At 34.8% G+C, this 20333-nt stretch overlaps 3 protein-coding genes across 3 annotated transcripts; all 3 read left to right on the top strand.

Annotated features, from left to right (window-relative positions):
* The first annotated feature begins 5411 nt into the window (after positions 1-5411).
* On the top strand, positions 5412-9854 carry LOC125218577 (uncharacterized). Its single transcript, XM_048120264.2, has 6 exons — positions 5412-5841; positions 8532-8666; positions 8746-8782; positions 9191-9247; positions 9345-9459; positions 9540-9854. Exons 1-6 carry the CDS (start codon positions 5633-5635, stop codon positions 9668-9670), a joined length of 684 nt encoding a protein of 227 aa, XP_047976221.1. The 5' UTR covers positions 5412-5632; the 3' UTR covers positions 9671-9854.
* A 2838-nt stretch (positions 9855-12692) lies between these two features.
* Positions 12693-16935, top strand: LOC125219180 (protein NTM1-like 9). The gene is made up of 6 exons (XM_089069584.1): positions 12693-13156; positions 14061-14371; positions 14617-14916; positions 15028-15369; positions 16048-16377; positions 16530-16935. The coding sequence occupies exons 1-6, from the start codon at positions 13000-13002 to the stop codon at positions 16752-16754; spliced, it is 1665 nt and encodes a 554-aa protein (XP_088925710.1). The 5' UTR covers positions 12693-12999; the 3' UTR covers positions 16755-16935.
* A 1399-nt stretch (positions 16936-18334) lies between these two features.
* LOC125185552 (heavy metal-associated isoprenylated plant protein 30-like) lies at positions 18335-19749 on the top strand. The gene is made up of 3 exons (XM_048082108.2): positions 18335-18510; positions 19204-19279; positions 19344-19749. The coding sequence occupies exons 1-3, from the start codon at positions 18388-18390 to the stop codon at positions 19664-19666; spliced, it is 522 nt and encodes a 173-aa protein (XP_047938065.1). The 5' UTR covers positions 18335-18387; the 3' UTR covers positions 19667-19749.
* The last annotated feature ends 584 nt before the right edge of the window (positions 19750-20333 follow it).

Below are 20333 nucleotides of genomic sequence, written 5' to 3' on the forward strand. Positions count from 1 at the left end.
AAAAATTGTTACTGGAGAATTGAATCCATCTCATTAGAGAGAATAAAATTTCGTTAAATAGAATTGGTCTATTTTTAAGGACATCCCAAAAACAATATATGTGAACTATTTATATGAGACGGAGAAAGTAATATTTTAGTTTTTATGTAATGTTTTTACAAGTTTATATCCCAATTCTCAAATTCACATGCACAATCATACATCACAAAACTCAACCAAATTCTTAACTATCTCATTTCAAAATCTGAAAATTTGAATTGAATATATAAATACAGTAATGAGCCTCGACTAAATATTAAAAATACTAGATTTAAGTGGAAATTAGCAAATATTTAATTAAATTTTACCTTCTCTAAACTATTGATCATCTCAGTAATTTTAAAAGGTGCAGATTTAGACATATTTAATTATATATTTTAACACATTAGATTGATAAATAGGAGTACATATGTTCCAAACTTAATAAATTTCTTGATTTCAGTGTTACTTATATGAAATTCTAAGCATTAAGTCGTCAAATTTGATCAACATTTTATAAATTAGACTAATTTTTCAATTTGTAGCACCTGTAATTTAAATGTTTGATCACCCTTCTTTTTTATATATTCGGTTACAAACATTTCTATAATTCTATTTAGAAGAAGTAAATAGCTTACCAATATATAAAAACGTGCTAGGCTCTAGAAAGGATGATATCATGATGGAGGTGTCTATTTTTATAGCCTTAATCATTATTCCCTAGTTTACATTTTAAAACTCCATTCATATCCCTGTCTTCTTCCTTCCACGATGTATATTTCTCCAGAAACCAGACTCAAACTTTCTGGGCGGGGTGGGACGGCCATAGCGAGGTTATAGGATCCAGCGCCGGCAAGCCCCTATGCTGGTTCCGCCGATGGACCGGACTCTTTTGTTCTCTTATTCAATTGACCATCTCTCAACTTAATACAAAAGATCATGTCTCAAAAAATGGTGAATCACGATAATCTAATTCCTATAGTGGTATCGAGCCACAAGAAAATCACTATGGCATGCCGGGTCACAAATTAAAAAGAGTCGGGCAAGCAAAAGTCATGATATCATTTCATGTTATTTATGTCAAAACTCCCATTTTAGAGTGACCACAATGGTGGCCCTCTTGGGCATGCCAACAAACTTGGCCCTGTCCATTAAAACTTGGCCACCATAATGGTGGCCTTCCGGACCACCAATTAAAATTATTTTTCTTACAATTTTTGTTATATTTAATTTAGCTAGAATAAAAATTATTGGACTATAATATTAAAAAAAATCTAAATTAATTTTTAAAATTTTGACAATTACAAGTAAATATATTTATTGAAAATTTGAATTTTAATTATTTCCGTAGTTAGGGTGTGAATTGAAATCACAATCCTTAATTAAAAAGTTAATCAATTTAATAGGGATCTAGTGATTGAGATTGATTTGTTTCCTAAATTAATGCTAAATTAATGCAATTTTTTTTTAAAACTACCGTTTAATTTTCGTCACATACACACACTCTCTCTCTTCACTTCATCTTCTCTAAAACCCTAAAACTAGTACAAAAACTGAAGAAAAAAAAAACATTGAAACCATGGCCTGGCCCTGGCTCTCGGCCCCTGCAGTGGCGAGCTGAGTCGCGTGCCCAAGGGCCTCAGCCTGGCCGAGAGCTCGGCCCTCTCTCGTCCACTCCCCTGGGCCTCATCCACCTTGCGCCTCGGTAGTGGGGGGCCGCGCCTGGGCCGACTCCGGGCCAAGGGCCGCGGCCCTCCCATTGTGGATACTCTTATGTACAAAGAGAAAGTAAAAGTTATGACAAGATTCATATAAGGCCAAATAGGCAATTATATCATAGTACTATATAACTTCATGGTTTTTATGATAATTTACTCTTTACAATATTTACAATGGCATTCTAGTTAGTTCTCCCAAAACTTTCCGTTCATGCATATCCTAATTGAGAATTGAAATCCACTTTCAGCCACTCATTTTTATTAAATGAGTGGTCCAGAATTTGCCACATAAAATTTATTTTAGAATTAATTAATTATGAAAGGACATAATGGTAATTTCAGTTGAAACAAATGAAAATCCCCAATTGAAAACGAAGAGCAGCAACTTCTCCCCTCAAATTCGCCGTCGCCGTCAGCCCCTTGCCGGCGCCGAACCTCTGCACTCAGATCGACCTCTATACTCGGACCTCCGCCGTCAAATTTTAATTTCTCCTCTCGCGATTTCTGGAATTCGCAAATAGTATTTGGACACACATGAAATTTAATTTCTAATCTCATTTCATTTTTCTCGTTTAGATTTTGATAGCAGCAGCCATGATCCGATTGATTTTGGATTGATTTTATACATATTCTTCCTCTTTCACCTAAGATTTTGCTGCTTCTTTTGTTGCTTTTTCTTCCTCTTTCCCTCGGATTTTGTTGCTTGTTTTTTTGTTGCTTTTTCTTCCTCTTCCTCGAATTTCTGGTGAAGCCTATCGCCGACTCCATAGCGGATTCGATTTCTATTAATTCTGTGGATTCGATTTCTCTAAAATCGAAAGCAAATTACAATTAATTTGTGAAATATATGGATGCAGTTTTTAATTCGATTGTGTTGTTGGAATTTTTGAGTTGCGTAGATAAGGTGTTTGTGATATTGCTTAAAATATTATTGTTGACATAAATTATATAAGTTGTTGACATGAAAATGTTTATTTTTAACATGAATTATATAGCTTGTTGACATAATAACGTTTGTTGTTCACATGAATTATATAGGTCGTTGGCATAAATTTTATGAAAAATGTTGTTGACATAAATTATATGTAAAACATTGTTGTTGACATGAATTATATGTAAAACGTTGTTGTTGACATAAATAATATACGTCGTTGACATGCAAATATTTGTTGGTGACATTAATTATTTGTAAAATGTTATTGTTTACATAATAGTGGACATAAATAAAGTTTGTTGTTGACATCGTAGTTGATATAAATAACGTTTGTTGTTGACATCGTAATTGACATAATGTCTCTGTAGTTGACATCGTGCGAAAATGACAATTATACCCCCTAGTTGACATAATATCTCAATAGTTGACATTGGGCGAAAATTGTTAATGAGTGGCTGAAAATGCATCTTAGTTCTCAATTAGGCCCAAAAATCTCAACCTAACAGGACCTTATATACAGACGTATAGATATTATAGATAAGTCTAAATTTGTCAATAGTGAAAAATTGGTACCGACCAAAATTATGATATACTATACATCTATTTCAAGTTAATAACTATACATCTATTTCAAGTTAATTAATTTTTTTTTTGAGACATCTCAAACTATTTTTCTTTTCTTTTTTTTGAAAAGCAATCCTTTTATTTTATCTTACTTTATTTTTTATTATTTTTTCTTGCTTTATTCTTATGTGAATTAACTAGTACTCCTACTTTTAAAATTTTCTTTATTAATTATTTTCCTTTAATCTTCTTTCAATGTGTACATCATTTAATACTATGAGTACTTTTTAAACGTGTGGCAAAATGAAAAATCTCAATTAATTTAGGATTGAAAAAATTTATATTTCTAAAATTTTGCATAATACTTACATTACACACAATTATACTATCAACATAAAAATTTATGGAATAACCAATTTTGTTTAAAAATGGAATAACGTATAATCCGTATAATGACTATTGTCAGGTTGGGCACATAGGGTGTATTTTTCTTTAACATGCAATGCACACCGTTACACCGATTTAATATAGAGATTAGTGGAAGTAGGAGCCACACACTATTGAGCTGTAATAAAAGTCACATTCGGTTACGGTTTTCAATCCTATGGCTAACTTACTGTATTAAATTATTTGAATTTTAAAAATAAATTTATAGAATATGATAAAATGGCATAATATTACTATTCTACAATTTTCTGGAAAGTTTGACTATTTTCTCTGTATATCTTTTAACATTTGATGAGTACAACTTTCATGAAGATTTAAATTAACTTGATACTAGCACTAATAAATTTTATACTTCAACTTAAATTCAATTTTTGTGATTTACGGAACTATGTGATTTTATTATATGAGTTTTTTATTTTAATGTGGAATCGCACTTGATTAGTCAAGCTATAATTAATGGTTCTTATTTTTTTATACATTCGTAACTGTTTGGTTGCAAACAAATTAACTTTTAAAATGTTTCATTTCATCTCTTCTTTTTGTTTCATTTTACAATTTGAAAATTTTCTTTGTTCTAAAATTCGGATAATGGAGTATGTGATTAGCATGTTTTTATGGTCAAATTTTATTCTAATTCACTAGAATTTTTTTTGTGATCAAATCAATGATAAGTGCTTTATAAAGGGATACAACTCAATGAAATGATAATAAATCTAACTCTGTTATAAGCCATTAGTACCTCGTAATTTTTTCATTTTATGGAAAACGTTAATCGAACTTCATATAATAATTAATATCCCTTATATTAATATGTCGTCGGACACATAACATTAGAATTTAATTTGGATATTCATGCTTTTTTCGCATTTTTATGAGAAAATTATGGATGAAATTAGAAATGTGAAATCGATCATTCTGAAACAGATCACGTGTTTCCAAGTTGATTTGTTTCGATGGAGTATAAAGTAGTCGAATATCATTATTCTAGTATTTTGATAGAAGCAATTCACGATGGGATGAATTTTGTAACAAAGATAGTAGTATTTCTTAAGCTCAGTTATTTTTTGCCGATTGTATAAGGTAAATACATTGTCATTGTTGACTTGGGGTCAACGAACAATGGAATTTGATAAGGACATTTATGAACAATTAAAGATGGCTATGAAAAGAACATTTAAATTTTTTTTCCTTTATTTATGATGGGTTTATGCAGTAATTTTAAATTGTAAAATTTGTAGATATAAATATTGTTATTTATTAATGACAATTTTCTACTGAATTGTTCACGTCAAATTATCTAGCCATCTAAAGCCGAGGTAACCACTTTAAAGTCGTGAAATAAATATTTTTACCCAGATAACACTCGATTCATGTATTAAGAAAATCAACTTGCGGAAACACATGATAATTAACTTAGTTTGAACTTGCCAAAGAATTTGACGTGAACAAATACGTGAATATAAATTATTTATGAAATTATATAATTCAAGCTATAAAAGAGAACCAATCAATCAAAATTGGGAATATAAGCGAATAATAAGTACTACTAATAATAATTCATCTTATTACCTCATCTTACTATGATTAAAACTTGTATAAAAATATCCGAATCTGAATAAATTAAAATAAATTTCAATCGTCAAAGTTTGGGTTGGAAAAATGAAGTCAAACCAAAATCCACCAAAATAAATGCAAAAAATAAATGAAAAACCGAATACGAATGAAGGAAAGAGTAAATTCCAAACCTTTTTCCTTGTGTCCTTTCTCTTGAGCGATGTAAATTCCTCAACAAACTCTCAGCTACTCAGATTCTCTTCTGCTTCCTTTACCTTTTTCTCTTCCCCTTTTTTGCATTCCTCCCAAATCCGACCAGCTAACTTCGTTTCTCCAATTCTGAGACCAGTCAATCGGCGTTCAATCCGTTTCTCACGCTAATTGCCGGTTTTGGTAAATGCGGAATGGTGGTACTGCAACTATGGTTGGTGAATTTCCCGATGCCGACATCGAGAAGCAGCAGAACGGCGGCGGCGTACCGGAAAATGCGGCCGTAGGTCAATCTCAGGACTTGGCTGAGAAAGTAATTGATGTGGTGGTCGTCGATTGCGCCAACAAAGGTGAATCACTGCCGGAGAGAGATTCGAATACTCATGAAGAGTGCAGGTGTGTATATATCTCATTCTGCTCAAGTACTACGTAATTGATTACTCCTATTATGCTGAAATTTAGGATTGAATTACTGGAATGGGTATAGTAGTCGGTACACTTGGTCTGCCTGAGATCGAGAAGTTAGACTAAAGGCATAAATAAGAAATTAAGAAATAAGGAATTTGTGTATCTGTGATATAATCTACGTGCTTGATTAAACGACAAATTCTTCCGTTTGGTTTTTGTCATTGAAGACATTTTAAAATTATTTTTAAGCATCCAATTGAGGATAAAGTGAGAACTGAATTGTTTGTAGTCAATATATATAATTCTCATTTTTTATCCTCTGCCTGTCTGTATGCTCCGAGAATAATGGTCTCATAACCTAGTTCAAATCCAAGGGCTCTCAAGGACTAACTGTAGCAAATGATGTCGAACTGCATATTCATTATTCAGGAGAACTAAACCTACCGAGTCGCTGTGTGGCCTGAAAAAATCATTGTATTTACTAAGATAATCGAGTACTGCCATGAAATTTGAAGTCCAGCTCCAGTTAGAAATTCTTCAAGCCATTGTAGAGGATTTTAGATCAATCAAAGCCCTGGTTACTATTATATTCTTATCTGAATCCTCCATCAATTCAAATTCTTCCATCCATTTACAGCCTGAGAGATGAAATCAGTCTGGTTACATCAACGTGCAGCATAAATCTCTAGCTCGAAATCCCCACATGTCACTATCTTTCTCCACCTAGACTATTTCTGTTACTGGATTTGGATCTCTTTAGTATCTGTTCTATGGGTTAGCAAGTCTAGATACTTTAGGGTTTTATTATGGACCGATCATATGTGTAACTGATGCTTTTAAGGAAACACTGATAGTAAAATTACTTGCAAAAAGTGCAAATGATATTTATGGTTTTCTTCGATGGAAGGTTGTGTGATAGTATATCAAAGTAAAAACTCTTGAGGAAAAAAACCATGGTTATAATATATGTGCTCTTATAAAGTTTAATTTAAGAATTCAATCTTTGGCCAGAAGACGCATGTGGACCAAATATGAAGAGAACATGTGGAACCATAATATTGACTGCTCTTTCCCTGTTTTGTAATTGTTGAAGTTCCACATGTTCATCTACTCAAAGTTTGCAAGAGTACATATAAATTGGTGGCAGGATCTACAAACAGCAGAGTCTTTTTGAGTTCTTTGCGATTGGAATCACATTTTCTTATTTATTGTAGGAGTAATAGGACTTTTGGATTGTTTGTGAGTATGAGTGCTGAGATTACAGTTGTATATTTGAGAAACCAATGTTTTGGTTGTATATTTGAGAAATCAATGTTTTGGTATAAAAACATGCATATTGTGCAAAGATGAACATACTTAAAAACTCACTAGAAGTTATCATGAAATTCAATTCTATGGTGGTGCTTAATGAGATATGGGAGAAACTATTGGATACATTTTTTGCAAGATTATTTTTGTACTTTTTATATTTTCATTCATAAATCACAAGGCAAAAATGATCTGGAATCCAGTTGCATCTGTTAGAAGACTACCAGATGCAGTGGTCCTGTTCGCCTGGAGTGGCTTGAGAAACTGAAATTATATAATCTCTATAGATGTCTTATTTTGCATGATCTCATCTCTTAATTTCTGCTTTGCTTCAGTGCATTGAGTGGCGATTTTTTTTAGTTTCAACACTTGAAAAATATTCAGAGAATATTTCTGTTTATAGCTATTGGGGTTTAAAATGGTGTCTTTGCTCCACTCGGAACCCTAGGATTTTCATTAATCAAAAGCTCAGTTAAAGCAGCAACGGACTAACATTAGATGATAGGTGCACCAGTGCATCCAGTCATCCACTATTCAAATTATTGCCATTCATGGATATGGCCAAAAAAAGAAAAAACTTTATAGACTTCAACATCATGTACCAATGGAAATTTAGTCTTGTATTTGGCATTTGCCTAATTGGGCCATATAGGTTCCAGTTTCCAAAAAAAGAAAAAACTTTATAGACTTCAACATCATGTACCAATGGAAATTTAGTCTTGTATTTGGCATTTGCCTAATTGGGCTATATAGGTTCCAGTTTCCTTATTAATCATGAGAGTCCAGCCAAGGCAAGCAATTAAATAAGAAGAATCTACCTCTTCATGAATGAAGAAAACTGATTATTGATGTTGGTGAAGTAAAATAGTACTCGTTCCGTTCTCCACGGGCATCTCTAGCTGATGTGTGGTTACCCGTAAACTGAAAAGTATAATTATCATATGACGATGGGTGAAACTTAAATTTTACAGTATATATCTGATGTACTCTTAATTTTATACTCCCTCCTTTCAATGTTAATAGAGGCGTTTCATTTTCTGAACTCGTTTTGGAAAAATAATACCAATAAATAGTTAAAGTGAAGAAAAAGTAAAGTAAGAGAGATAATAATGTAGAGAAGATGCCCACCTTTTTGTCTTGTGTGTGGAAATGCTTATTTCAGGTACTTCATTTATATTTTTGAGATTGTTAAAGGTGCATGATCATGTTTTCTCATGGCAGAAGCAATTTCATCTTCTCTCTGTTCAGGGATCATATATTCTGGCTGCTTTTGTTAGAGTACTACCTTGATATATTTAGTACGATTACTTATTTTAACTGAAGAATGCAGAAAACATTCTAAATTGACTTATTGATGCTTTTGTTTATAGGGTTTGCCAGGATGAAAATGAAGAACCCTTGATCACTCTTGGATGTCTTTGTCGGGGCGGTCTTTCAAAAGCACACCACTCATGCATAGTGAAGTGGTTTAACACTCGAGGTTCAAATAAGTGTGAGATATGCCAGTTAAGTGTCTGAACTTTTACTGATGGTTTTAGCTTAATCTATGACGGATGATAATGAGCCTCCACATTTCTCATGTAGGCAAGTAGCTGCTAATGTAATACCTCCTGATCCTCAGGCAAGCGTCGGTCAATTTAGTTTTAGATGCTTTAGATTTTGATATGGAATTCTGATTGATCAATATGCGCTCTCTTCTTTGCTTTTGTACTTTCTGTGATTGCTTTTGTGATGCGTATTCAATTCTCAACGGAATCACAGTTTGAATTGGTTTTATTTTGTCATTCTAGGCTATGGTAAAAAGTGAAAAACAAACCTTTGTATTTGTGAACTTAAAACTATGTTTTGCTTGGTGAGGCAAAAGAAAATTGCCAGTCAATATACGGCTTTCCATAATAACATTATGGCTGAAGCAGACATAATTTATGCTTTTGATACTGTTTCTGGAATTCTATATTCGCTGCGGAAGGATCATAAACCTTGCTTATGATATGAACCTATCTCTGACTTGTTTTTTTGCGCATGGCAGACTAGTTACTGGGTTTGGACGGTTGATCCAGCCTTTAGAGCCCAAGATCGTCAAAGGGTGCGGAAACATTCTTATAATTTCTATGTAGTAGCTCTAACATCTCATTTCTTGTCGAAAACCACTACTGAATTACTGAAATTTTACTTGATAACAGGGGTGCTTTAGTCCTCTTTGGGTGGCATTCTCCATTCTTGTTGGTGGTCTTTTGCTAGACGTGCTGATCTCCGTAACCCTCGGTGTTTCTGCCCTCCCAGTTAACATCATCATTGGTAAAACTTTGTCATGCTATAGGATTAATTCTGACCAAACTTAATCTGCATGTTTATGAAATGTGAATTATGGTATGCAGGAGTGATTGTTGTGCTCGGACTTGGAACAGCTCTTCGACTGGGGCTAGAGTTTTGTCAAGAGTGGAATGTAAGAAGAGTGGTGCAACGAGTGGAAGCAAACGCCACCATTGGGTACCATCCCGCACTGTAAGCCAAACTCGTAACCTGCATATTTTATGAGCGGATGTGTTGTGTCTTAAGTTAACGAAAAAAAAGATCTAACTAGGAGGCTCCTCGAGAGATCTATATTTCATCTTGCTTCTACTGCTGAGTTGCTGTATATATTATTATACTCTCACTGATTCTTTGTGAATGCATAGTGAATGATTGCAGTATGTAGTTGTACTGATATTTTAGGCATCACTAACAGAATGCAACAGCTTCAAAAGTTAAAAGTTGTGGTTTGGGACTAATTTTATAAATCAGAGTAATGTATAAAATGGCATAGCTGAAATTTAGTCGATATTGAATTTTCAAATTGCTTTGGAGCTTTCAATGTTGTACGCGCCCAATTGTTTATGTTGATGCCCATCTTAACTTCTTATATGCCGAAATGGACAACCAAAAATTCAAGATTATGGCCCTATTACTAGTTAGTACTAGTACTGAATGTAATGAACTTTGCCAACTGAATCACCAACTATAGCTCATTTTGCAATTTCAAAATCACTTTGGAATGTACTTCCTTTGTCCATCACTAAGAGTTTCATTTCTCTCCGGCATTAGCTTTGAGAAATGTTAAGATAAGTGGATGGAAAAAAGTCAGTGGAGTATGAGTCTTACTTGTATATAGTACTAGTTTTAAATGAAATGTGATCGAAATAAGTTAGGAGAATGCAATGCTCTATTACCATTTATAGTAAAAATAACCGGGACTTTTATTTGCGGACGGACTAAAATGGATAACCGGGGCTCTTGTTCGCGAGTGGACCTATTTGCTGATGGACGGAGTAGTAATTAAACACAATGCAGGAGTATAAATTTTTCAATTGAAATTCGAATACCTTTTTTGCCTTTTTGTCGACTGCAAAATCAGACGTGGTTTGTAATTGAATCAATTTTGGCCATTGAATTTTGGATACCTTTTTGGCGACTGCAACATCAGATTTTATTCATTATTTTTGCAATCGAAAATATTGTCGGAAAATTAAGTTTGTAATTTTAATTGGTTGGAAGCACTTTCAAGTTTTATAAACGGAGTGTTGTTACAACTTACAACCGCTCTCGTCCAAAACCTGCTTCATGTATGTGAAAATTTACAAATACACCACCCGGGTTATATCGCAAAAATCAAATACTCTTGGACCATAGTTATTCTTCTAATTTTTCGATAATTCACTCATCTCAATGCATAACGAGACTTATATTTATAAAATACTACTATAAAAATATTCAATTGAGAGAATTTTATAGATAAATGGAGTACGTAAATTTAACGCGATTAGTATATACTAGTAATATTAAATTTGAAAATATGATAATGGTTGAATGAACCGCTCGATAAATAATGGATTATTGAATGAGAATATTGTTATAATAGATCTTAATACTAAAAAATATAATTTGAGATTTATAAATTAAAAATGAAACACACTTTTAATAAATTTTACGAATGTTTTGCAATTCTAAACTTCAATTTTCCTATTCCGTTATCTAGTAGTAATCCGTATTACTCCCTCCGTCCTAAGTTATTTGCGGCGTTTCCTTTCGACATGAGATTTAAGAAAGTTGTGTTTAAATAATTAAATAAAGTAGAGGAAATAATAAATTAAAAAAAAAGAAGAGAAAGCAAAGTAAAAGAAGAAATAAAGTATGTGAGATTAGATATTTTGTTTAAAAAAAAAAAAAATGACTCAAGTAATTTGGGACAACCCAAAATAAAATATGACTCAGATAACAAGAAAAGGAGGGAGTATATTATATTAACAAAACTTTGTCGCATGTACATATTAGATAGAAGTTGGATTGTTAATTTTAGTTTATTATCGTGTACGTAGTAATCCATTTTGATCAAAATCATAGTTAAATTGTCGAATCAGTTGTAAAAACAAATAATAAGTATATAGTTGTATCTTGGTCAATCTATCGAGTTCGGGATCAACCCTATCAAATTGTGAGATAATTGAGTGTAAACTAATCCAACTGAAATTCTATCGAATTAAAAATTTTCAATACTAATCATCTACTCCCTCCGTTTCGCTATAGTTGAGTCATTTTACCATTTCGGGAAGTTTCTTCATAGTTGAGTCATTTCCATATTTTGTAACTTTTTTCTCTTTCTTACTTTACTCTTTTTTACTTTATTCTCTCTACTTTATTCACTTCATACTTTATTCTCTCTACCTTTTCCTCTCTCTTACTTTTTAATCTATTTATTTAATACATCCAACATTCATTTCTAAAACTCCTTGCCCAAAAGTTCCGCCTCAACTATGGCGAAACGGAGGGAGTATATGTAATGAACATTCATGTCATTTTACGGATTTCGTGGTGCCAAGTTATCTACATAGCCAACACGTGAAATTTTGGCTGCTGTGTAAGAGTGACTCCAATAGGAGCGGCGCGGCAGGCGCTGCGGGCCGCTATTGCTGGAAACGATGGATCTGCGGCGGGGTGGGGTGGGGTGGACGACCGTGAGCCGCATTTGTGACGAGGAAGGGGCGATGGGCATGGGCCGTGGCGCTGACGCGGCTGTCCAATTAATTTTGTTCCAATCAATATTTCATTCCATCCTATTTATTTTTATCTAATTAATTTTGTTCCAATCCAATTAAAATATACCAACTATTGATAAAATAACGTGGTTTGTGTCTGTGGCGTGACCACTATTAGATGGAAAAGTTTTTGTGGCTGTGGAAAAGTTTTTGTGGCTATGCCTTGGACGGAATCGTGTCTGTGGCACGTGGACACTCTAAAGCGGACCCAAATCCGAGGTTGAGGATATTAATATGAGCCCATTTAAATTATCATCATAAAACAATTAATGATTAAGGATTCTAGTCATCCGTATAAAAACAAAGGTTTATTTATTTAGTAATGTGAGCCCATTTAAAGTCCTACTAGTATAAAACAATTTATGATTAGGCTTGAGTTGAGTCATCAAAATTGAATAAAAAACACACACAGATATTTACAATAATTGCCATTATCCAAAAGGAAACTTATAAATTAAGGTATCGAGCAACACGAGCCTAATATCGTTTCGAGATTGGCGTGTACGAGTATAATTGCTGAGGTATTGGGCATGGGAGTGAATGATTGTTACAGTGATTTGATCGCAGCAATTCGTCCATTGCAGAGGACAACACTGACGTCCTCTGATTGGCTACTGCTCGTCACCTTTTTGTAGTTGGCCACCACGTGAACCAAAAAGTAGATCATTTCGGAGCTCAAGGACCTTTTTCTTCTCCGATTTGACCATTCTAGGGATCAATAGCTGTAGAAATTTCGAAACTGCGCTGAATTTTGGAGGTTAATGCGATGAAATTGGAGGCTCTGCCCAAGGGGTTCCGCTTCCGGCCCACGGACGAGGAGCTCGTCAACCATTATTTGAGGCTCAAGATCAACGGCCGCCATTCCGCTGTTGATGTCATCCCTGAGATCGACGTCTGTAAATGGGAGCCCTGGGATCTCCCTGGTACGCTTTTCCTTGCTCTGTTGATTGACGTTGAAGTTGTAGCATTTAATAGTTTTTGGTGTTGTAACCTGTTGCTTTATCAAATGTGCACTTTAACTTAGGAGAAATTGTTACTTCTGGCTGATAATCAATTGAAACTTTAAACTGTTCATATTGTAGATTGTAGTGTGGATCATTTAAGGAAGGGTAAATGGTTGATTTTGTACGATCGTTTGGAGCATTTTCCCAAAAATGTCCCACGGTTTAGGTAATTTACCACTTAGTACCCATCGTATCATTTTGGGAACAAAATGCCGTGCGGAAAAATTTTGGTGATCGAAATATGACCCGACAGTCAAAAATTACACGTCGATTGAGTAATCGTTGTTTAGTTTTTGGTAATCAGCGTGCAATTTGATTAATCAACGTGTATCTTGGGTAATCGACGTGTAATTTCAGCTGTCACATGCCAGATTTTTTTTGTAGGACATCTCATCCACAAAAATGAAAAGATGGGTACTAAATGGTAAACGCCCCCAAACGATGAGACTAAATCGACCCTTTACCCTTCAAATAATCTAGTGTATGCGTCACAAAATAATACTGACTGGTCTAGGTAAAATGTTACTTTGAGTTGTTGTTTAAGATTGCAAGGTTAAAGAAGGCCCTGTTATAATCTAGTACTATTACTAAGAGAAGTAAATTAGCCACATTCCTTTTGACTTAGCCTCAAGGAAATTTCTGGTGTGATAAGTTTCACTTCCTACTTTTCCTTTTTCATATGTAGTTTTTAAGTAACCTGAAGTGTGTCCAAGCTACAGTTTAGTATGGGTCAATTGGGCAATGTGAGTTTCTTTATGGATTATAAGGCCATATCTCTAGACTAATGAAGATTTCTATACCCTGATTGTTTGATTTTGTTCAGCACTCTCCGTTGTAAAATCCGATGACCCAGAATGGTTTTTCTTTTGCCCCCGCGATAAAAAATATCCAAATGGGTATCGTTCTAATAGAGCCACAGAAGCTGGTTACTGGAAAGCAACAGGAAAGGATCGTACCATAAAATCTCGCAAGTCATCCTCCGAAGGTCACTCCCACTCACATGTGATTGGAATTGGATTGAAGAAAACTCTAGTGTTTTATAGGGGTCGTGCTCCAAAGGGTGAACGGACAAATTGGATAATGCACGAGTATCGTGCCACTGAGCCAGATCTTAATGGCACTGCTCCTGGACAGGTCAACAATTATATACTGTCTTTCTGTCTCTTGCTCCTCCTCTCATGCAAATGTGGGAAACATATGCATAATACCATAAACATGAATACTCATTATTTTCTGGCTCCATGCTAAATTCCTTTTACATATATATTAAGTACTAATACTCATTATTTTCTGGCTTCTGCATCTTTCTGATTGAGATTCCGGTTTCTGGTTACTTGCTAGTATCTTGTTTCTAATTAACTTCTTTCCCATTGCTCCAGGGTGACTATGTCCTATTCCGCTTGTTCCACAAGGCAGATGAGAGGCTTGACAATTGGAAATGCAGTGGAGTCAAACATATGGGCTCAGTCCCTTGTACATATAAATCTTCTCCGGATGATGTATCTTCAGATGTGTTTCGAGAGACATCAATGCTGGATATGCAAATGGTTGAGGAATCGGAAGAGGTAAAGAAGTGGTTGAAAGATCCAGCTGATTGTCAGACTCCTACTAACCTAGCACCTGTTGAAAGCTGTGTATCTGATGGTATTGATCATTCAGGAGAAGAAACAGCAATGGAGGTGATAAGAAAATTTGGATTATCCTGTGCTACTTTTCATCTTTATACTATTTAACATCTGAAATAATAAATAGACTCAAATTTTAGCTGTTGTCTTCGCCATATTCATCAGGTGTCTCTGCCTCTGCAAACCAATTCAATGTCGGAAGGAGCCACATACAATCAATTTAATAACGTGGACTTAGGTGCCCTTCACTCACACAGTTATGAAGATTTGGTGTCTCCCATTGGTTCACCCTTTGCTGCTGACTTTGGCTATGAAAGAAATGGATTTCATTTCCAAGATGGCACTTCTGAACCGGATGCATCCCTTTCAGAGCTATTGAAAGGCCTTCAAAACCATGGAAACTGCTTCTACGAAGCCTCCACTAACCACAAGACCTATGATCCGAGCGAGAACTTTTTTCCTAGCTACATTGATGATCCAATGCATGCACCACTTGCAATTTGTCAGGTAAGATTGTACCTTCATTTCATATAGCATAAAACACATGGCAATGTTCAAGCAGAGGTAGCATGGATAGGCCTCTCTTGTTTATTTTCAAATATTCTTTTCCTATTTTTTGTTAATCTTAATACTAGATGCATGATTGCTTCATTCTTTTTTGCACTTGAAATACCATTTTTCTAAAACATTTAGTCTCATATCATCATCACAGTGGGACCTATCAATTATATGATATGCATTTTTTTCTTTTACTATAAACAAATTTTGAAGTGGATCCCCACCATTTGTTATCAAAAGATGCAATAGTCACCAAAGTATATTATTTCAAAATACAATAACTATAGGCTAAAAATCATTCGTCGGATCATATTTTTTTATTTCCGCTAATACAACATGGTAAACTGCAGTGGAACCACTGGATAATGGAAGTTAGAACAGAAAATGAAACCAAACCTTCTCTTAGTATTTTGATCTTGTTGCACTACAAGTTAGTCTTTCAAATGCATTGGGGTTTCTAACTTGATCATCATTCTGATATCTATAAGACCCCCTGTAGCAATTTTAGATCAATCGTGCCCCTATTCCTAGTTTTCTGGATACTTCCATAAAATGTAGCTGTGTATTGAGCATGAAATGATCGAGCCCTGATATTTCCTAAATCCTGCCACTATTGACAACCTGCAGGATGACCAATGTCCAAGCTTTTCCACCGATCATTCCCCTTCTTGCCATGCTGCTGAAGAAATGGATTCTTTAGCAAATACATTTGGAGGATCATTCCTTAGACGAATTGAGACATTTTGCTACCCTATTTCAGGCAAAGATGATAATTTCCCTGTTAGTGAAACTGGAATCAAGATTCGATCTCGCCAGCCACGAAATCCACCAAATTTGATGAACTATGCATCCCAGGGAACTGCTCCAAGGCGATTGCGCCTTTGGTTGAGTCCCAGACCAGAGTCCAAGTATAACGACAGATCCAAGGACGATGAATCACAATCACTTAGCAAACAGGTTAGTTCCATTTATTCATTACACACAGTATGTATTGACTTGCAAATAATGTGGAAGAGTTCATGCATTCCTATAGCTGAAAGGGATCATATCTAAATCTTTATATTCTTGCTTCTGAAAATACCGATAAGCCTTCCTCTCTACTGAATCAGGATGCCGAGATTGCCCATAAAAGTGATCCAAACTTAGCCACAAAACATGGACAAAACAGCAGGGTGAGAACGCCCTCGCCTAAAAAATCAGGACTCCTATCTGTTCGCGGAGGTGCAGGCGCTATGAAAGTGTATGTCGTGGGTGTATACATAGCTATAATCCTATCAGTTCTTATTGGGATATGGATAAGCCCCAAGCTGCAGCTCTACAAGGTTGACATGTAAAGTACTATTTGTCTGTAATCTTAATTATTAGCATCACTGTTCCTTTCTTGCTAATCACAATTTGGTGTATTAGGTGACTGAGCCACATGCTTTTCCTGTATAAATTTAGTTCGTGTAGAGGGAGACATAATGTTGTATTATGACTATGGCGTTGTTTAAGAAGTTCTTTACTTTCTCAGAATCTCTTTCATACCTACTAATACATGGGGGGCTACATATTAGATTTGTATTCCAGTAAAATAATCTGTCCAAATATTATACATTTTTCAATATATATTACACACTTTTGCACAATTTGTGTTTAAGTATGGGTCCGAGACAGTGCCCATATGTCCTTTACTTATTATCAGGGTTTAAGATACTATTATAATTTTTATGGCTTAGAACTGAAGATTCAAAATTTCCATTTTAGTTACACTTTTATGTATTATTTTGTAAGTGGAGTGGTGCCGCCGCGCACTCCTATTTTTTATATGCCTCTCTTTTGACTAGTATTATTAGTTCAACTATCTTTTCTCTAATAAATAATCTTGGGTCTGTTCTATCGTACATTTTCTTACCATGTTAAAATTGGAATAACTCACAAGTAGATAGCCTTCCATAATACTATGGTTACAACTTACTAGTATATATTAGCAACATAAAAGAGAATTAATTAGTACATGATTTGACCCGGGGCATTGAATTGGTTAATAAAATCTTACGTATCCAATAAACTAAAATGAGATTGGTTGTGTACGCTTGAAATAGAACCTTTGGCATAGCACGTCAAAATTCAGATAACAATAATTATCGTAGGAATATTGGAACCAAAAATCTTTGTTGCTTTAGTCCATATATCACGATCTCTCTATCAATACGTGTAGTATCTTTTGGGTTTGGGCACACGTGATGTACACTCTATTTAGGACCCAAGTTGTCAATATTTGCAAAAATAATCGATTCACCAAAAATAATAAGCATTAAGTTAAGTTATAGAGTGACATAAATGGATCCTGAACTTACGTTTGCTATTCTTAAAAAAATATCATGAGAAGTTATTGCACTTTGCACATTTAAAAAAAAAAAATTGGTCTAAAATACCCCAAGTCATGAAGGTGATTTATGAAGTAGTAGATATTATTACACTATTATATGTTCATAAGAGTTCACAAATGTAGCTATATCATCTTTTCCATCCGAGTTATATTGGAGAAAGATGGTGAAACAAAAATAGATATCTCTACAAAATAAAATAAAAACATAGAATATTTGTTAACTTTGCATTTTAACTGATGATATCGATTTGCTTACACCCATCTACTGAAATATTCTGTTATTCAGTAGTGTCAGAAGCCATTTGAGATCAAAAAAGCACTGATGCCATTCCCTCCCAAAAGGCTCATTTTTATTTTATACACACACTTTAATTTATATATGGTGTTAAGGAATTAGATATTTAGTTGAGGAAAAAGAATATTGCAGAGTTAGTCGACATGCCACGAACCCAAAAATTATTAAAATAAAAGAGAATTAGACTGGAGAGAATATAAATGAAGAAAGCAAGAGATGCTCTTTTGAGGAATAATTTTGGGTTCAAGTTGGATTAGTCGCTAATCCTTTCTTGATCATCTCTTTATATTCACTCAAAAAAATGGGTAAGTTGGTAAAGAGGCTATTCGGCCCTTTGTTTTCTGCCTTTGCTTATTACTATCAAGATCATCATCACACTGCTCATTTCCAAGCCATGCCTAAGGCTCGCCCTATCTCTCTTCAGGTTTAGTCCATATACATATGCATTCATCTTTTTTCTATCGTTCATGTTATTTATCAATATAATGTTTACATACACATTGCTTCATATTTGTACTACTATAGTATCATTAATCATTATATGCCATGTAGTTTATGTATATCTAGATAACTCAAACCTTCGACCTACAAGCAAGATGAGAAGTATGTTATGAATTATGACACATACTAATCCTTGTAGATAACTCGAACCTCCAACCTATATAGAGAGGTATGTCATGAAGTGTGACACATTAATTCTTCTAGATAACTCAAACCTCCGATCGACCTACAGGCTAGATCAAGATAAGTATGTTATGGATTGTGTTACTGACTCCATTTTCACAGCGGTTGTGAGAACAACTGGTGTAGGATATATAGATTTAATGAGTTCTCTTTCTTAGCAGACTAATCTTTTGGGATGAGTTCTCATGTTTGGTCTGTATAAACATAATCATCTATGTTCAAGGTTCCATATAATTAATTGAGATCTATGTTCAAGGTTCCATATAATTTAATTGAGTTCGATTTATTATTTATGATATAAAGATGTTAATAGGTTACTTGGTTCGTTTTCGATCCTTTTGGTGAATGGTGAATATGCGTATGATTAATGTAGTGGAAGCAGCATCTTTTGAAAAAAAGAATATTAATTTGAATTAATGACGCCACTTTACAGACAGTGGAGCTCAAAGTTAGGATGTGTTGCAATGGATGCGAAAGAGTAGTCAAAGAGGCCATTCACAAACTCCGAGGTATTGTATTAAATTATGTTACTTTTATTATTTTTAAATAAATTAAAATAGAGAAATCGGACAGGGGTGGACTCGGTCGAGGTGGAGTTGGAGATGGAGAAGGTGACGGTGTTGGGATACGTTGACCGGAATAAGGTGTTGAAGGCCGTGCGGAGGGCGGGGAAGAGGGCGGAGTTTTGGCCGTACCCTAACCCACCACTCTACTTCACAACGGCCAACCAATATTTCAAGGACACTACGGTCGAGTACAAAGAGAGCTACAACTATTGGCGCCACGGCTACAATATGCCCGACCGCCACGGCTCGCTGCCCGTCACCCAACGCGGTGACGACAAAGTCAGCAACTTCTTCAACGACGACAATGTTAATGCATGCCACATTATGTAGATTTGGAGAGATTTGAGATTCAATCTTCATTGCTCTTTCACTCATTTTTAAAAGAAAACAAGGAGTATAAGAATTTCTCATCAGGTGCAAAAGATTAAATTTGATCACGAAAAGATTATTCGAGTGTTTCTGAAAATAATTATCTCTTTGACAATGCTATACTTATTAAGAGCCATCCACAGTGGTGCGGATGTTCCGACGGACATCCCAAAAACACCTCATGCCACGTCATAAGAACCTCCCACTGCACTGCCACGTCATAAGGACATCTCACTGCACAATGGCGGACATCCCGCGCGGATATCCACAATAATAAAAATTCACAAATTAACCAAATTAAATATTTTACGGAATAAAACAATTTTTACGTAATTTAAATTTCGACACGAATATAGACGGAGAAAGTGCAATGATAATTTCATTAAAAAAAAATAAAAAAGTACATTTCAAAAAAAAAAAAAACTAAACAAATTACATTATAAATATCAACTACGACGACCCCTTCGCGTCCATAGCTCTTCAATTATATTGTTCTGGAGTCGAATATGGGCTTGTCGTTGCGGCATGTCGGCAAATGCACGGACCCGATCGGCCTCTCCATGGGGTACCCCCATACGTACATTGGCGGTGGCCACACCATGGCTTAGACCGGCAACATCAACATCAT

Source organism: Salvia hispanica, chromosome 1 (genome assembly GCF_029641045.1).
Source record: "Salvia hispanica isolate PSC_SH4W2 chromosome 1, Shi_PSC_v1, whole genome shotgun sequence".
Lineage (NCBI taxonomy): Eukaryota > Viridiplantae > Streptophyta > Magnoliopsida > Lamiales > Lamiaceae > Salvia > Salvia hispanica.